This window comes from Procambarus clarkii, chromosome 86, assembly GCF_040958095.1.
Source record: "Procambarus clarkii isolate CNS0578487 chromosome 86, FALCON_Pclarkii_2.0, whole genome shotgun sequence".
NCBI classification, from domain to species: domain Eukaryota; kingdom Metazoa; phylum Arthropoda; class Malacostraca; order Decapoda; family Cambaridae; genus Procambarus; species Procambarus clarkii.
In genome coordinates this window covers 18,322,299-18,340,143 of record NC_091235.1, presented here as the reverse complement: position 1 = coordinate 18,340,143, position 17,845 = coordinate 18,322,299, and the positions used below count along the sequence as shown (strand labels likewise).

The window sequence follows — 17,845 nt, the reverse complement described above, 5'->3', positions numbered from 1 at the left end:
ACCAAAGAGCCAAAGCTCAACCCCCGCAAGCACAATTAGGTGAGTACAATTAGGTGAGTACACACACACACACACACACACACACACACACACACACACACACACACACACACACACACACACACACACACACACACACAAAGCCAATAAGATACACAGGCGGGATCCAAGAGTCAATGCTCGATCCTGCAGACACAACTAGGTGAGTACACAGCTTGAAATGTAAATGTCGCAAGAAAAACGAATGAAAGAGAATCACTACATTAAACTAATAAAAGTCGAAAGGCGGGGCTTAAGAGCAGATGCTCGACTCTGCAAGGTCAACTAGGCAAGTACACCCCCCACTCACCCCCCCCCCCCACACACACAGTGACAGGTCGGAGTAAGTCTTGTAACAGTTAAGAATACCCTGGACTCAAGAACCCCTATAACAATCTATAACAACAACAACACTCATTGTTGCACGACAGGTTGCTGTAACCGTGGCAACAGACAGCCTCCAGTACTCTCGCAACAGCTTACTTATGAATGTACTTAAAGTTCTTTTATCTTAGTGATAGTTACTAAGAAAGACTTGATCGACTTGAGAATGGTCCAGGACGGACCGAAACGTCGTCGTCCCTTCACGTAGTGTGTGGCCTGGTCAAGTTACTAAGAAAGCATCCAATCCGATCACTTTTCCTGCAGATCATCCAATCCTACTCCAATCACCAGGCTGTAGTGAATATGCGTTGGCCCTGCGGACCGCTCCAAGCAACAGCCTGTTGGACCAAGTTATCAGCAAGTCGAGCCTGGCCTGAGGCCGTGCTCGAGGAAGTAGAACCACTCCCGAACTCCTCTCCAGGTAAGATCCAGGTAATCGTTTTGTCCCAAACAGTGGTTGGAGCCGTGATTGTTGAAACTCTGGCGGGTAAATGGTACCTTTCCCGCCCCCTCATTCCCACACTGGCGGAGGCTACCGTGCCTCGAGGACCTGGTGGAGGTACGCTGACGAAGGCGCTGACGTAGGATGTCCGGTTACCATGACCGGTGGCTCTCCGGTTAGCATTTTCTAAAGGACTGACTGACAAATCCTCCGAGTGGATGAAATCCCGATATCTGAATGTGAATAACTAAATGGTTTGTTGTCAAAAGTTGGCGACTATTGCTATCTCCGCGTGGAAAGGTGAATTACTAGTGGTCAGAGGGGTCGACACACTGGGTGGGTGGGTGACCCTTAAAGGTTTTAAAATAATGTTCACTGGCTTGCTAACAACTTGGCTCATTCACCGTGCTTCTGAATAGTCTGTTTGGCTCTCACTGACTGGATGAATTATCTGGCCATGCAGATCAGGAAGACAGAGAACAGACTCAGGCTACACATCAGCAATAGACAGGGAACAACACACACTGTCTGTACTGACCCACACGACAGACAGGGAGTCGTGCTTTCAAAACTGGATGAAAAGGCACAGCTTGGCAAGACCCGCAATTACTGTAGAAACAATGAAGGTTCCTTTCAACCTACTCACTTGCCCCCTACCACTCAATCCCCCTTCTCTTCCCACTTTCACCCCTCATCAACCCAAGCTTATCATTTACGTATCATTCAACCAGAAAACTGGAAATAGACATTAGTGATCTATCGCGATCAGGACCCGGGTTCAGTGTTTACAATGCTTGTAGAATTGTGATTTACATACCATTGGTGGATTATCATGGCTTATCTGTCCTTGCAGAATGTAAACCATAAACTGAATTTTATTGAATAATCTTAAGTTCATTTCCCTGTATTGCTTTTTAATTCTTAAATAACTGTATACCTCCCAAAGGCGCCTTGTGCAAGCACACACTCTCACTCACTCGATCACCCAATCACATACGCACGCACGAACACTAATGCACCCACAAATTCAAGAACACACAAACACACACACACACTCGCACAAGCACACTTTCAAACGTAGATATGATAGAGCCGTAGGCTCAGGAATCTGTACACCAGTTGATTGACAGTTGACAGGCGGGACCAAACAGCCAGAGCTCAACCCCCGCAAGCACAACTAGGTGAATACACACACACTCGACTAATGAAGATTAAGCCACCCAAGAGGTGGCACGGGCATGAATAGCCCGTAATACACGCACTCACTCAAGCACTCAACTCACACCCTGGAGGAGATGTGATGTTCGCCAAGCCACCGTCCGTTGTCCGTTCATCTGGGGGTGTTCGGGGTGTCCGAAACCTTTCCCCCCCTAACATCAACATATATTCATCAATTATCACCGCGTAAATCTTCGTCCATAAGAAAAAAACAAAATACGCAAATAAAAATACAGTATGAATGTATTTTCCTTTTTGCCCATAATTTTGTTAATATTCATTAAAACGCTTCCGGTAATAAACATTCATATCACATGGATTATTTTGTCTTACATGTAAACTGAAGCTTATATATAAACTCCAGTTTATATGTAAACTGGAGAAGGTAAACCAGAGCTCATGACGGCAGCCTAAAGAGTATCCCAACACGCAGACATCGTTGATTCACAATATCACAATATCCTTGGGATCGGTGAAATTGTTTCAAGCGTAGGTTAGACATGTAAATGACTGAGTTTGGCTGGATATAATAATGGGAGCTGCCTCGCTTGGGCCATCAGGGCTTGTGCAGTTTCCTTAATTTTTATGTTCAAACACTGTCGTTGGGAGAGAATTATCAGGGGGAAAGCACCAAGCCAATTTAAATAAGATAATATTCCTCAATTGCTTGACACTTTCTGGCTTTCAAAATACCGCCATAGCCTTGAGCGCTCACATAATAACTAATTGCGCAATATTTTCACTCAAACATAGTTTCATAATTTGTTTTCAGCGAGTTATGCATCACTTTGGCCATAACCAAAGGATAAACCTTAACCACACGTGAACTTTTGTCAAACAAGTTATTAATTTCAATATTATTATCGTCAGCGAGTTTACCGCGCGCGACAAAACCAGCCGCGAGAGAGACACCGCACACACACTCCTCCCCGCTCACCGGCCTGAGACACACTGCCTCTCTCATTCACAAACTGCGAGGAACCGTCGGATCACCTTGGGTAACCCCAGGTAACCCCCAGGTAACCTTTGGGTCGGAGGGCGCAAGGTTTGAGGGGGGGGGGGAGGACAGGAGTCGAGGGATATAAGGGGTCAGTAAAATCAACTTAATCCACTTACGGGTTATTCATGCCCGTGCCACCTCTTGGGTGCCTTAATCGTTATCAATCAATTAACTTGATCCAGTGTAATCTAACCTGACTCACCCGAGCCTAACCTACACCCCCAGCCTAGTACAAGCTAAATATATCTGAAAATATGTAACCACGAAGAAAAATTTAACCAAGATTTGAGCGTTTTCGTGTTAATCAACACATTATCGAGAGTACAATCACTGAAATTATACATGAATATATAAGCAGGAAGGTCTATTCCGTCCAGCGGTCCACCCCACAAACGCATTCATAAATTTTTACATGCTGTTCATTCAAAACGGGAATTTTCTCAAATATAAATTAATATTATAATATATTAGCATATTGTGCATATACACTTATAGGCATAGGTTAGGTTAGGTGTTTAGGTTCTGTTGGCGATTATTTATATTTGTAGTACGTGGGTGAAGCATTTACAGCGTTGTGGTTCGAACAGAATTCGTCACTGAAGCACTTGTTCCGAAAGTGTTCAAACGAAATCAGTTGTGAGTCGTGTGTAAACTGTTTTTCATTCATAAACAGGAGGTTTGGCGGGTGCATGGAATCACTTTTGGGTCTTTGGAGGACGGGCTGAAGTGAGAGGGTTAATTCATTAGCTCCCTCGCCTCTCATTAGTCTAATCGCCGAAGCTTCATATATCTCTGAAATTCTATCCCCAATAATCTGCAAGTTGAATCTTATCATTATCTCAGTAATAGTAGTTCTTGGGTCATGAGGATAATCTTGAGCTTATTCTCATGGCTTCATATTGTACCTTCTCCAACTCGTTTAGTCTTTAGTCAGCCTTTACCAACACAAGACATGACAGGAGCAGCATAATCAATAAGAGATCTTACTGTATGCACTGATCTCAATAAGTGATCTTACTGTATGCACTGATCTCAATAAGTGATCTCACTGTGATTACCACTGGAATGTGAAATACAGAATATAATTAATAATTGAGTACTGTATTTGTTTGTGAGCCCCTTGAAGGACTTTATATAGACGAGGGTAGAAAGCTACTCTATTCTTTTGAGATGTACTTCCTTTTCTTAATAAACGTACTTTATGGTACTAAACGTCTCATGGTATTGGGGGTGCTGTATTAAGCTGGATTAGGGCATGGCTATACCAAAGGAAACAGAGAGTTAGTATAAATGGAATCAAGTCAGAGTGGGAAAATGTTGTAAGTGGAGTGCCTCAAGGCTCTGTCCTGGGACCTCTGTTGTTTATAATATATATAAATGATTTAAGAACATAAGAACATAAGAACAAAGGCAACTGCAGAAGGCCTATTGGCCCATACGAGGCAGCTCCCATTCTATAACCACCCAATCCCACTCATATACTTGTCCAACCCGTGCTTGAAACAATCGAGGGACCCCACCTCCACAATGTTACGCGGCAATTGGTTCCACAAATCAACAACCCTGTTACTGAACCAGTATTTACCCAAGTCTTTCCTAAATCTAAACTTATCCAATTTATATCCATTGTTTCGTGTTCTGTCCTGTGTTGATACTTTTAATACCCTATTAATATCCCCCCGGTTATGTCCATTCATCCACTTGTAAACCTCTATCATGTCACCCCTAACTCTTCGCCTTTCCAGTGAATGCAACTTAAGCTTTGTTAATCTTTCTTCATATGAAAGATTTAGATTCAGGTTTGAGTAGCAACATTTGTAAATTTGCCGATGATACGAAAATCGGTAGGGAAATTAATTCGGAGGAGGACTCACTATCACTTCAAGTTGATCTAGATAGGGTTTTGAAATGGTCAAAGGATTGGCAGATGCAGTTTAATGCTGATAAATGTAAAGTTCTGAGGTTAGGTAATGATGATAGAGTTACAAGATACGAGCTAGATGGTGTTGTGATTGCGAAGTCGGATTGCGAAAGGGATCTGGGAGTTATGATTAGTAAGAATTTAAAACAAAAGGATCAATGCATAAATGTTCGTAATAAGGCAAATCGGACACTTGGATTTATTAATCGCAGCGTTAGTAACAAGACACCTGGTGTGGTTCTCAAGCTATATCTTGCTCTAGTTAGGCCCCATTTAGATTATGCAGTTCAGTTTTGGTCGCCATATTATAGAATGGATATAAATTCACTTGAACGTGTCCAGCGTAGGATGACTAAGTTAATTCCCCAAATTAGAAATCTTTCATATGAAGAAAGATTAACAAAGCTTAAGTTGCATTCACTGGAAAGGCGAAGAGTTAGGGGTGACATGATAGAGGTTTACAAGTGGATGAATGGACATAACCGGGGGGATATTAATAGGGTATTAAAAGTATCAACACAGGACAGAACACGAAACAATGGATATAAATTGGATAAGTTTAGATTTAGGAAAGACTTGGGTAAATACTGGTTCAGTAACAGGGTTGTTGATTTGTGGAACCAATTGCCGCGTAACATTGTGGAGGTGGGGTCCCTCGATTGTTTCAAGCACGGGTTGGACAAGTATATGAGTGGGATTGGGTGGTTATAGAATAGGAGCTGCCTCGTATGGGCCAATAGGCCTTCTGCAGTTACCTTTGTTCTTATGTTCTTATGTTCTTATGTACTTGAACTTGAAGACCAAAGTCCATTCCATGCACCCGCCAAACCCCCTGTTTATGAATGAAAAACGGTTTACCCACGACTCATAACTGATGACGTCCGAACACTTCCGGAACAAGTGCTTCGCTGACGACTTTTGTTCGAACCACAACGCTGTAAATGCTTCACCCACGTACTACAAATAGTTTGCTAATATATAATAATATTAATTTAAATTTAAGAAAATTCCTATGCCGCATGAACAGCATGTTAAAATTGATGAATGCGTCTTTGGGGTCAACCGCTGGATGGAATGGACATGCGTTGACAAACACAAATAATCGCCAACAGAACCTAAGCACCTAACCTGACCTATGGCTTACTATACACTGAATTTTATCTATAATAATATTAATTTATATATGAGATCAAACCTATTTTTTATTATACAGTTTGTTAACATTTATGTGAGCATCTCCTGTAACGACCGCTCCTCTAACAAGCCAGGGGCCAGATTCACGAAAGCACTTACGCAAGCACTTACGAACGTGTACATTTTTCCTCAATCTTTGACGGCTTTGGTTACATTTATTAAGCAGTTTACAAGCATGAAAAGTTTCATGAAAAAACTTTTCATGAAAACATGAAAAGTTTTATTACGATGCTATTTTTTATCTTTCACTTCTTTCCCTTAATACAAATTATTATTGTTGTCATTTTATCGTTATTTAGAACGAATTTAATTATAATCGCCATCAAGAGATATTTTAAGTTATCGTCTTCATTATTAACTCTATTCATTGTCATTTATACTGTAGTTGTCATCATAATGAGCTTATATTTTCATTATTATAAACATTCATTTTCATTTTGTTTTAATTTTCATCATATTAAGCTTTCATTATTATTATTTTTATTATTTTTTTATTTTTAAAAATATTATTTTTTTAACCCTAATTAAAATTCCTGAATTCCTGAGGGTTGAAATGCTATGTGGCAGGTGTGCCCATAACAAAGGTCCCCGGATGTTGCCTTTCTTTGTTTACAAGTCGTGTTGGCGCCACTTGGCGGGAAAAATGCGCGGGCTTTAACCCTGGCAGCGGGGCGGGTGTTTACCTTATGACTGGTTATGACTCCATTATCACTCGTGTGCTTGTTTGACTGTAAACACCACATTTACCTACCAACACCCAGAGAACGGCAGCCCCCGGGTGTCTTCAGTTGCCACTTTGTAAACAAAAAAGTGCAACCTAGCCAGGGGCCTGATTCACGAAAGCACTTACGCAAGTACTTACGAACGTGTACATCTTTCCTCAATATTTGACGGCTTTGGTTACATTTATTAAACAGTTTACAAGCATGAAATCTTCCCATTCAACTGTTGTTATTGTTATAAATAGCCTCCTGGTGCTTCGGAGCTCATTAACTGTTTAATAATTGGAAACAAAGCCGCCAAAGATTGAGAAAAGATGTACAGGTTCGTAAGTGCTTGCGTAAGTGCTTTCGTGAATCAGGCCCCTGGCAGAAACGCAAGACCCCAAGCAGCCAACCTAACCTATCACTCCGATGCAGCGAAAACAGATGTTTCAAAGTCGTTACTTTTCATAGTAGGTTGAATTTACGTCATGTTTCCATACGTTAAGAACACGACCTATTAATCGAGAGGACGGGTTGAAAGCCTATTCCAGAGGGAATGTCGGACGACGGATGGGTCCTGGAGTCAAATCGTACACGAGACGATTCGACAAACCTCGTTTTCTGTTTGTTAAAACCGAACATATTATTAGAAAAGGATGTATTAAAAGGTAATAATCAGGAAAAAGAACTAAGCCAGTACGACTATATAGACCCTAATAAGGGTAATACGGACACATATATACAGCCCCGCTCCTGTGCCAGGTAAATCCACTACGGGCTCACCATAGCCCGTGCTACTTGGAACTTTTGTTCTGAGTAGCTGAATCTAAAACAACATAATACGGACAAAGATCTGGGACTAGACGAAGGGAAAGAATGGTGCTCAACCAATTAGACTATCAGAGATCGAACACGGACCTGCAAGACGGGAGGCCATTGCCAGCACGACTAATCCAAATAGCTGGGTTCAAGTACGTTTATTGATACAACAAAATACATCTAAAATGAACATATAGGTTATGCCATTTCAACCCTTCAAGTAATGAACTGAATATTTATGGTTTAAAATCCGTATAAGCCGCAGCGGGTAGGCAGCTCTGGGGACGGTATACAACCCAACAGCTAAGATGGATTACCTACTTATCCGCTCGTCACGCCGCTCTACGAACGGATTCATCAGCGGATCAAGAACGCGAATGGAGTTTGATCTCAAGTTCTCGTTGTTATTCGCCATAAACCGAGAGAACTCTTTATCTGACCCACGAAGCGGGGGGGTTGGGAATGCCTTTACCGGCAAGCTGTTTACCTCCAGAGGAACGCAACTGGGTTCCCTGTCGGATATTCTCAATCATATGTGACCTCAATTCTAAGACGGGAATTGTGTTAGAACGTAATTCTCTCTCTTCACCAGTTACAGCCCCGCTCCTGTGCCAGGTAAGTCCACTACGGGCTCACCATAGCACGTAGGGGCTAGGAACTTTTGTTCCCAGTAGCTGAACCTAAGACAACAACAATATCTCTCTTCACATTACGGGCTATTCATGCCCGTGCCACCTCTTGGGTGGCTTAATCTTTATCAATCATCAATCAATCTCTTCACACAAGTGGGCAACCATCTGCCTCATCAGGAGTGTTAGCAAGTTAACTTTCCAGCATTAGTATCGTCACTCATATTCACCGGTTGATATTCATCCGTCATCAGCGTTTTGATGACAGATGTTATCTGTCATATCAGCGGTATAAGCCGTTATATAAGCAGCGGTTATCAGCGGTATAAGCCGTACCGCTGCGGCTTATACGGATTTTAAATCATAAATATTCAGTTCATTAAGTCGGTATACTTCTTCTAACTGGAAGTCCAACACAAATATTATTTTAATCCATGACCTAATTCTAGTTTGATCTAATCTAATCGAATCTCATTTTATTCTAGTCTGACCGAAACGCTACGCGGGTTAGTGGATTTGCAAGAAAGTCAGAACACAAATGCTATCTACTCTCACAAACCTAATGTACTTTTTTGTACATAAATAAATTGGAATTCCAAGACAAATCTTATTTTTTACCCATGAGCTATCCCTTCAACAGTACTAAATAATTGACCTTGTACAGCAGACAAGGGAAGAAAACCAGGGAAGAACTATTAACCGTCGACCCCATTAGCGTCGACGGGGTTTCCCGCCAGAAATTTCTACCCTCATCAATTCCTTTGAGCCGGCATTCAATACACGTATTATTTTATTATTACGTAAATAATAGTAATACGTAATCATTTACGTATTTAAGTTCAAGTACGTTTATCGAAACAATAAAATACATCTCAAAGGAATAGAGTAGCCTGGCCTCCCCCTTCAAGCCTGGCCTCGGCCCGGGCTTGGAGAGTTGAACAACTCCCAGAACCTCTTCAAGCAGATATCAAGCAGAGGAGCTTAGGCTATTTCTACCCTCCAATATACGTATTACAGATGTACTAGATCTATGGTTCAATATGCAATGCTGTAATTGTTGACATATATATTATTCCCTTAACGCGTCATCAATATTTACTTATAATACAGTCTTGGGGATGACCTGGTGATGTTACTGGGAATTACCGTCTCCGCGGCCCGGTCTCCGACCAGCCCTCCTGGAAGGTGGTCAGGTCATCAACCTGACGTGGGTCTTAAGATTTACCTGATTTTACCTGAGGTTAACGAGGACAGGAAGCTGGCGGCTTGTCGAAGGTTTCCGTCATTTGCCTTGATCTTTTGCAGGTAGATTTGAAAACTTGATTTGATTTGAAGATTTGATTTGTAGATTTGAAAATATATGCTCTGTCAAGTCAAGATGCTCCGCTCTTGACTTCCTCTCTCTTCAGGGAGAAGTGCGGTCTTGACGCAACTTGTCCTCTCAACTGATAGCTTATTTCGTAAAATCTTAAAATCAGCCATTTCAAATTTTTTTATTTCACGAGATAAAAACTTAGACTGCTGATTCTGGGAGTGGCGCAGGGGTACTGCTGGTGGTACTTCTCGTGGTTATTAACCTTCCTTTTATAGCTGTGTGACTTACATGTTTTGTGTGTGTGTGAGTGTGAGTGCGCGCGCGTATCCGTCCGTCCATCCGTCCATTCTACAGGAAGTTGGTGTAACGTGATCGAGCAGCACTGGATACAGAATGATGGAGGAGGAGGCAAATGAAGGAAGAGGAAGAGGAGGATTAGGAAGGAGGAGGAAGGGAAGGCAGAGGACGTGTGGCAGGTGTCGGGTGGCAGCACCTGTACCCCCCCCCCCCCCGACACCTGTCACCAATATACTTCCCAGCAGACAGGAAATTCGGGCGACTTTCCCGGAAGTTCAAGAGCTTATCTCGTAAACCCAAACAAGTATCAACCAAATTTTAGGAAGTTTTTACTAATTTAAGAAGTTCTTACAAAAAAGTGGTGTTCTGTAAGAAGTTGTCATACAAGTGTCCTGTGAAAGCTTTAAGGGAACGCATTAAAACACGAGACTTCTAGATTATGTTAAATTATTTAACCCATTTCAAACCCCCATTACCTGAGTAACCACAACCTCGCTCCTGTGCCAGGTAAGTCCACTACGGGCTCACCATAGCCCGTGCTACTTGCAACTTTTTGTTCCCCAGTAGCTGAATCTTAAACAACAACAGCTGAGTGAAGCAGGAAGGGAAGTGAATTATGAGGAGAAAGCGCCAGGCCAGTACACCTATACACTGAGGTGTAATGTCCTTCATTTTACTTTCATTTGGTAATATTTAAGAATTACCATTAGCGTATAGGTTATACTTTATATTTTACGTTCCAGGGGAAACATCTTGGACCAGAACAAGGAACTGACGTATTTGTACAGTTTCTTATACAAAGAGTTATGTGACAGTGTCAGACCACGAAGGAAGAATTGAAACAGGAATTTCCTTAAGTACTTTCGTATTTAATAATACATCTTCAGAAGGATGTATTGTTAAATACGAAAGTGCTTAACCCTCAAGAAACACTATAGTAATCCACCCCTTCATGACATAACGATGATCCAAGTAACATTACATTACTTGGATCATCGGGAAATCGAGCTCGGGCCTGAAAGTCACGGGACCCTTACTCAAGCCATCAGGTATAATAGACATTTGATTCTAACGACAATGCAGGGGTGGAATACCATTAACAGATACCACACTGGTATGAGCAAGGTGGTCTACAAGGTGTGGGAGTAGTGGGGGTCCATTGTGGGCGTATTGGGGTCCATTGTGGGCGTAGTGGGGTCCATTGTGGGCGTAGTGGGGTCCATTGTGGGCGTAGTGAGGTCCATTGTGGGCGTAGTGAGGTCCATTGTTGGCGTAGTGGGGTCCATTGTGGGCGTAGTGAGGTCCATTGTGGGCGTAGTGAGGTCCATTGTTGGCGTAGTGGGGTCCATTGTTGGCGTAGTGGGGTCCATTGTGGGCGTAGTGGGGTCCATTGTGGGCGTAGTGGGGTCCATTGTGGGCGTAGTGGGGCCCAGTGTGGGCGTAGTGGGGTCCATTGTGGGCGTAGTGGGGCCCATTGTGGGCGTAGTGGGGTCCATTGTGGGCGTAGTGGGGTCCATTGTGGGCGTAGTGGGGTCCATTGTGGGCGTAGTGGGGTCCATTGTGGGCGTAGGCAGGTGACATTGGGGCACCCGGGCCCCCAACGCTTCTGCAGTAGTTGGCGGGCTAATTGTCCCTTTCCGTTGGCTTGATAAATATCCTGCCGCCTCCCTCAGAGGCCGCCCCCTCTCACCAACACTGCTGTGAGAGTGGTGGAGAATGGTGGGGGGATCGAACGTGTGGAGTGGGGGGACTATGGCAATGGATAAGACGGATGGAAAGAACGCGTATGTTTTGATGTTGGATAAGAGCAATTTTGGGGCAGCGAATGCAAGGTGGGAGTCGAGACACATGGTGGCAGGGATAGTGTCTGGACGCCTGCGCCACACCCACCAGCAGTACCCCTGCACCACACCTACCAGCAGTACCCCTGCGCCACACCCACCAGCAGTACCCCTGCGCCACACCCACCAGCAGTACCCCTGCGCCACACCCACCAGCAGTACCCCTGCGCCACAACCACCAGCAGTACCCCTGCGCCACACCTACCAGCAGTACCCCTGCGCCACACCCACCAGCAGTACCCCTGCGCCACACCTACCAGCAGTACCCCTGCACCACACCCACTAGCAGTACCCCTGCACCACACCCACCAGCTGTACTGCGCCACACCCAGAATCAGCAGTACCCCTGCGCCACACCCACCAGCAGTACCCCTGCGCCACACCCACCAGCAGTACCCCTGCGCCACACCCACCAGCTGTACTGCGCCACACCCACCAGCAGTACCCCTGCGCCACACCCACCAGCAGTACCCCTGCGCCACACCCACCAGCTGTATTGCGCCACACCCACCAGCTGTACTGCGCCACACCCACCAGCAGTACCCCTGCGCCACACCCACCAGCAGTACCCCTGCGCCACACCCACCAGCTGTATTGCGCTACACCCACCAGCTGTACTGCGCCACACCCACCAGCTGTACTGCGCCACACCCACCAGCAGTACCCCTGCGCCACACCCACCAGCTGTACTGCGCCACACCCACCAGCAGTACCCCTGCGCCACACCCACCAGCAGTACCCCTGCGCCACACCCACCAGCTGTACTGCGCCACACCCACCAGCTGTACTGCGCCACACCCACCAGCAGTACCCCTGCGCCACACCCACCAGCAGTACCCCTGCGCCACACCCACCAGCTGTACTGCGCCACACCCACCAGCTGTACTGCGCCACACCCACCAGCAGTACCCCTGCGCCACACCCACCAGCAGTACCCCTGCGCCACACCCAGAATCAGCAGTCACAGCATCGGTCTAGTTTTCATCTCGGTGAAAAAAAAAATCAGATGGCTGATTTATTAATGAACTTTATCCGGTTGAGAAGCAAAAGGTGGAATAACCCCTCCCCCCCCCCATACTCCCAAAACATCCCCACACCCCCCACCTCGACCCTGTGACCCCGACCGTCACCTGTGTGACCCCCGAAGCAACACCAGAGGTCAGGGGTCACGGTCATTGTGGTAGAGACAGGGGGATGTGGTTCACCTACCTCCCTATACACACACATACAGGCGCAGACGCACTCCTGCGCGAATGAAATCTAAATAGGGAGTGAGCTGAAGAATAGTGATCAAAAGGAAATTAAACCTAATTTGTTGTAGGGGTCCACAGGTGAGAACGATGTTGTAAGAGGTCCCAGAGGTGAGAACGATGGTTGCAAAAGGGGGGAATGAGACAACATTGACAACCACTATGCTAGAGAATGGTACATAACCGGAGAAAAAAAAATCCGGGATTTTTCCGGATACATAACCTGGAAAAAAACATTAGACGAAACACCTGAACGCTCTCCAAAATGCGTAACGCTACGCTGAAACATAATGAGAAACAGCAAGCGGTAAATAGGTTTAAAATGACCCTGAAATGGCTTGGAGTTAACACCAGTAAAGGAGAAAACCGTAGGACTAATGGTGTGGGTGTACCAGGGTGTGGCTGGCCTGGGTGGGGCTGGCCAGGGTGTGGCTGGCCTGGGTGTGGCTGGCCTGGGTGTAGCTGGCCTGGGTGTGGCTGGCCTGGGTGTGGCTGGCCTGGGTGTGGCTGGCCTGGGTGTGGCTGGCCTGGGTGTGGCTGGCCTGGGTGGGACTGGCCTGGGTGTGGCTGGTCTGGGTGGGACTGGCCTGGGTGGGACTGGCCTGGGTGTGGCTGGCCTGGGTGTGGCTGGCCTGGGTGTAGCTGGCCTGGGTGGGACTGGCCTGGGTGGGACTGGCCTGGGTGTGGCTGGCCTGGGTGGGACTGGCCTGGGTGTGGCTGGCCTGGGTGTAGCTGGCCTGGATGTGGCTGGCCTGGGTGTAGCTGGCCTGGGTGTGGCTGGCCTGGGTGTGGCTGGCCTGGGTGTGGCTGGCCTGGGTGTGGCTGGCCTGGGTGTGGCTGGCCTGAGTGTCGCTGGCCAATGTTTTTGTGAGTATTGTTCAAATGATGGCAGTACAGCCTGGTAATCAAAATGGTATAAACTATTAATTACTCGTAGGTTACAAAAGAAACGCAGCGGTGGCAGCAGAGAGTGGCCGTCTTGCTCAACACACACACACACACACACACACACACACACACACACACACACACACACACACACACACACACACACACACACACACACACACACACGCACACACACACACACACATACACACACACACACACACACACACACACACCAGGCTGACCTACTGTGCTCTTGTGCTCCGTATTACAGCCATTAACACTACCCAACCACCTTGACGATTCCCTTTCGCAGTGACGAGAGTGAGAGGATGCTGGGAAGTGGGGGTGGGGGGGTGGGAGATGATGCTGGGAAGGGGAGGGAGGGGAGAGGGAGGGGGAGATTTAGGGAGCTGAATTAGACATCATTGAGGCTGGTTTCAAAGGGAATGGGTAGGGACGGGGAAAGGATTGAGGCAGGGAGAGGGGAGGATGGGAGGGGATGGAGGTGGGGGTCTAAGAGTCAAGAATATCCAAGAAGGTGGAACAGCTTCTCATTTCTAAGGCTTATACCCACTCTGGGTCTTAGGAATAGTGCGCATCCCGCTCTTCATTTGTGGCCTGGTAATACCACTCGAAGCCCCGTCTTCAGGCGCTGTGTTTCTGACAGTTTCTGGCGCTGTGTTTCTGGCACTGTGTTTCTGGCGCTGTGTTTCTGGCACTGTGTTTCTGGCGCTGTGTTTCTGGCACTGTGTTTCTGGCGCTGTGTTTCTGGCACTGTGTTTCTGGCGCTGTGTTTCTGGCGCTGTGTTTCTGGCGCTGTGTTTCTGACAGTTTCTGGCGCTGTGTTTCTGGCACTGTGTTTCTGGCGCTGTGTTTCTGGCACTGTGTTTCTGGCGCTGTGTTTCTGGCGCTGTGTTTCTGGCGCTGTGTTTCTGACAGTTTCTGGCGCTGTGTTTCTGGCACTGTGTTTCTGGCGCTGTGTTTCTGCAACTATGTTTCTGGCGCTGTGTTTCTGGCAGATTATGAATGTTTTTGGCACTGTTTCTGGCGTTGTGTTTCTGACTGCTTCTGGCACTGTGTGAAACAATAACGTCACATGTTGCCACACCCATCTTGCCCTCCCCACAGCCGTCACGTGGAGGGAACACACTACCACCTCACATCCTTCCCACCGCCTCTGGTCTCTCCTTCAACTCCCGTCCGGACAGATATTTCCTGACAATCACCTCATCTTCTTTTGTGCTCTTTTTCTTCTGAAGATAAATATATATACACATAAAATACAAAAACTAATTATTAGATGAATACTACAGATCTGATGAGAGTTAAATTAGAAAATGTCTAGCGAGATATAAAACCCAAAATGGAAGCTATTTTGGTTAGGTTAGGAAAGGATAGGATAGGATAGGTTACACACAGGTAACCTATCCTGATAGGATAGGATAGATTACACACAGGTAACCTATCCTGATAGGATAGGTTAATAAGTTTGGTTGGCTTGGTTAGAGTTACGTTACATTGGGTCGGGTCGGGTTGTGTTAGGTTTACTTAACGAGTAGCGAAGATGCAGGGCGGTGAACCTGTTCTCAGGTCTTAGACCTTACTTCTAGTCAGGTCACTGAGGCAGTAAGACCACCTATTAAGCTTCACTAAACCTTTCCACCTAAGAAAGGTGTTATTCGTTCTGCAGTTCGCTTCTGTGTCTGATTCTTGGAATGACCCCCTCGCCACACTTTACGAAGATTAACAATGTTATGACGAAGATAATATTATTAATATTATTATCTTCGTTACCACCGAACGAAGATAATAACGATACTGAAAAAAACTGAATCACATGTAACTTATTTACATGAATGTATTCAGTCTTAAAAACCAATAATACACAATATCCTCAACATGACCAAATAACCTAAAAAAAACTTCCATCAAAAGAAAAAAAAAATCTGAATATTACCACACGAAGTCATAAGTAACGAACATGTAAACACGAGACATACTTCGTATATCTGGTCGTCTCTTCGAAAGTGAAGGTCGTCTCTTCGAAAGTGAAGGTCGTCCCTTCGAAAGTGAAGGTCGTCCCTTCACCTTCTAGTGTGTGGTTTGGTCAACATATTTCAGCCACGTAATTGTGACTCCTCGTCTGCAAGACATACTTCGTTCCCGTGCATTAACAAGCATAAGTGTGACTTATAAACGTGTGACTTATAAACGTGTGACTTATAAACGTGTGACTTACAAAGGTGTGACCGAAGACTTACCTGTAGATCCAGATGCTACAATTACGACCACTAAACGACTCACGGGAACAAGAGGGACTGTCGTGCACTTACTGTCGTGGAGGCAATAGGCGCCCAAACTCACCTGGAAGAGGAAAAACTTATGTTAGTAAGGAATGAAGAAGTTAAGATCACCTTCGTTATGGTGCATAAAATAATATAAAACAGAATAGGATCTTGCATATGAGGACAGGATGAGACACCAACACCTTAGGGGCTATTCATGCCCGTGCCACCTCTTGTGTGGCTTAATCACCATCAATCAACCAATCACCAACACTACCACCAGTACCACCAACACTACCAGCAGTACAACCAACACTACCAGCAGTACAACCAACACTACCAGTTACGTACGCAGTTTTACCATATCAGCCAGCGACGTGGGACCCCCAGCGGGGCATACAGAAGCCAAGTTGGAAAGAGCTGAAAATATCTGGCCATACTTCACCGCTAATCCTAACCAATCAAGCCATTCATCATGGCTTAATCCATGTAAATGGTTCCCCCTTGATGCCATAATTAGACGCCAGCCAGGCCCAATCGGTCGTGTCAATCATGTTATTAGACGTAAAGTGATCGGTAGAAGGATTGGAGAGAGAGAGAGAGAGAGAGAGAGAGAGAGAGAGAGAGAGAGAGAGAGAGAGAGAGAGAGAGAGAGAGAGAGAGAGAGAGAGAGAGAGAGAGAGAGTTATGAGGGGAAAGGGCCAAGCCATTACGACTGTAGAGCACTGGGAAGGGGTCAGGATAAGGATTTAGGATGGGACGAGGGGCAAGAGAGAGACCTTAAATATAGGCAGAAACGATCAGGAGAGAACAATCTTAAATTGGAACACAATTTCAAGAAACAAACTGCCGTTACTCTCACTGAGAGAGCAAGTTTGAATGATGAATTCTAACGTACTGTTAGAATGATGAATGATGAGCTTCCCACGTGTGTATTTAACCCAAAATTGGCCCCTTATGTATTCATTCTTTTCCTCAAAATGTTCCAAAGTGGAACGAAACGTTGAAGAAAATAAATTCTTTAATAATTACTAGAGTCTCTCCGTCATGAATTTTGGTAACTTGGTTATTCTTAATACTGACACTAAGAAAATAGAAACATAGAGAGCTTAGACAAAGATCAAAGACGCCAACAATGCCGTCATATTTAACCAAATATGCTTAAAGGAACGCCGCCGCCACACACATGACCAAACTACCACGTTGCGACAACCTTCGAAGAAGATTTTAACACCTAACAAGTTGCAACAACCAATATAACAAGTTGTAACAACGTTCTAATACGTCATAAAAAAGATATCACAAGATGTAACAACTTTATTACCAGTTGTAATAATCGGAAAACAGGGACAGTTACGTTGCGTGTTTGCAGGGACCTGCTAACTAAGTGTACAAACAATCAAGAACACATATGTAACGATGAATAACCTTCACTCAGTGCTACACAAACTGGATAACTTACAGTCAACTGCAAGCAATTTAATTTGTTTGAAACCTCGCCGGGAAAAGCACAATGCAAGTGTGGCAGGCGGCATCAGGGTTATTACTTCTAACCGCGTTATTGTTTTTTTAGATTCAGCTACTCAGAACAAAAGTACTAAGTAGCACGGGCTATG

At 45.3% G+C, this 17,845-nt stretch overlaps 1 protein-coding gene across 1 annotated transcript in view; it reads right to left on the bottom strand.

Annotated features, from left to right (window-relative positions):
- Nucleotides 1-17,845, bottom strand: part of LOC123767944 (uncharacterized) — a 276,215-nt gene that overhangs the window by 58,252 nt on the left and 200,118 nt on the right. Inside the window, exons 20-23 of the mRNA XM_069316973.1 lie at nt 16,206-16,308; nt 14,519-14,956; nt 11,097-11,568; nt 922-1,098 (exon numbers count right to left, since the gene is read on the bottom strand). Coding sequence (XP_069173074.1) covers nt 922-1,098; nt 11,097-11,568; nt 14,519-14,956; nt 16,206-16,308 — 1,190 coding nt within the window. The remainder of the gene's footprint in view (nt 1-921; nt 1,099-11,096; nt 11,569-14,518; nt 14,957-16,205; nt 16,309-17,845) is intronic.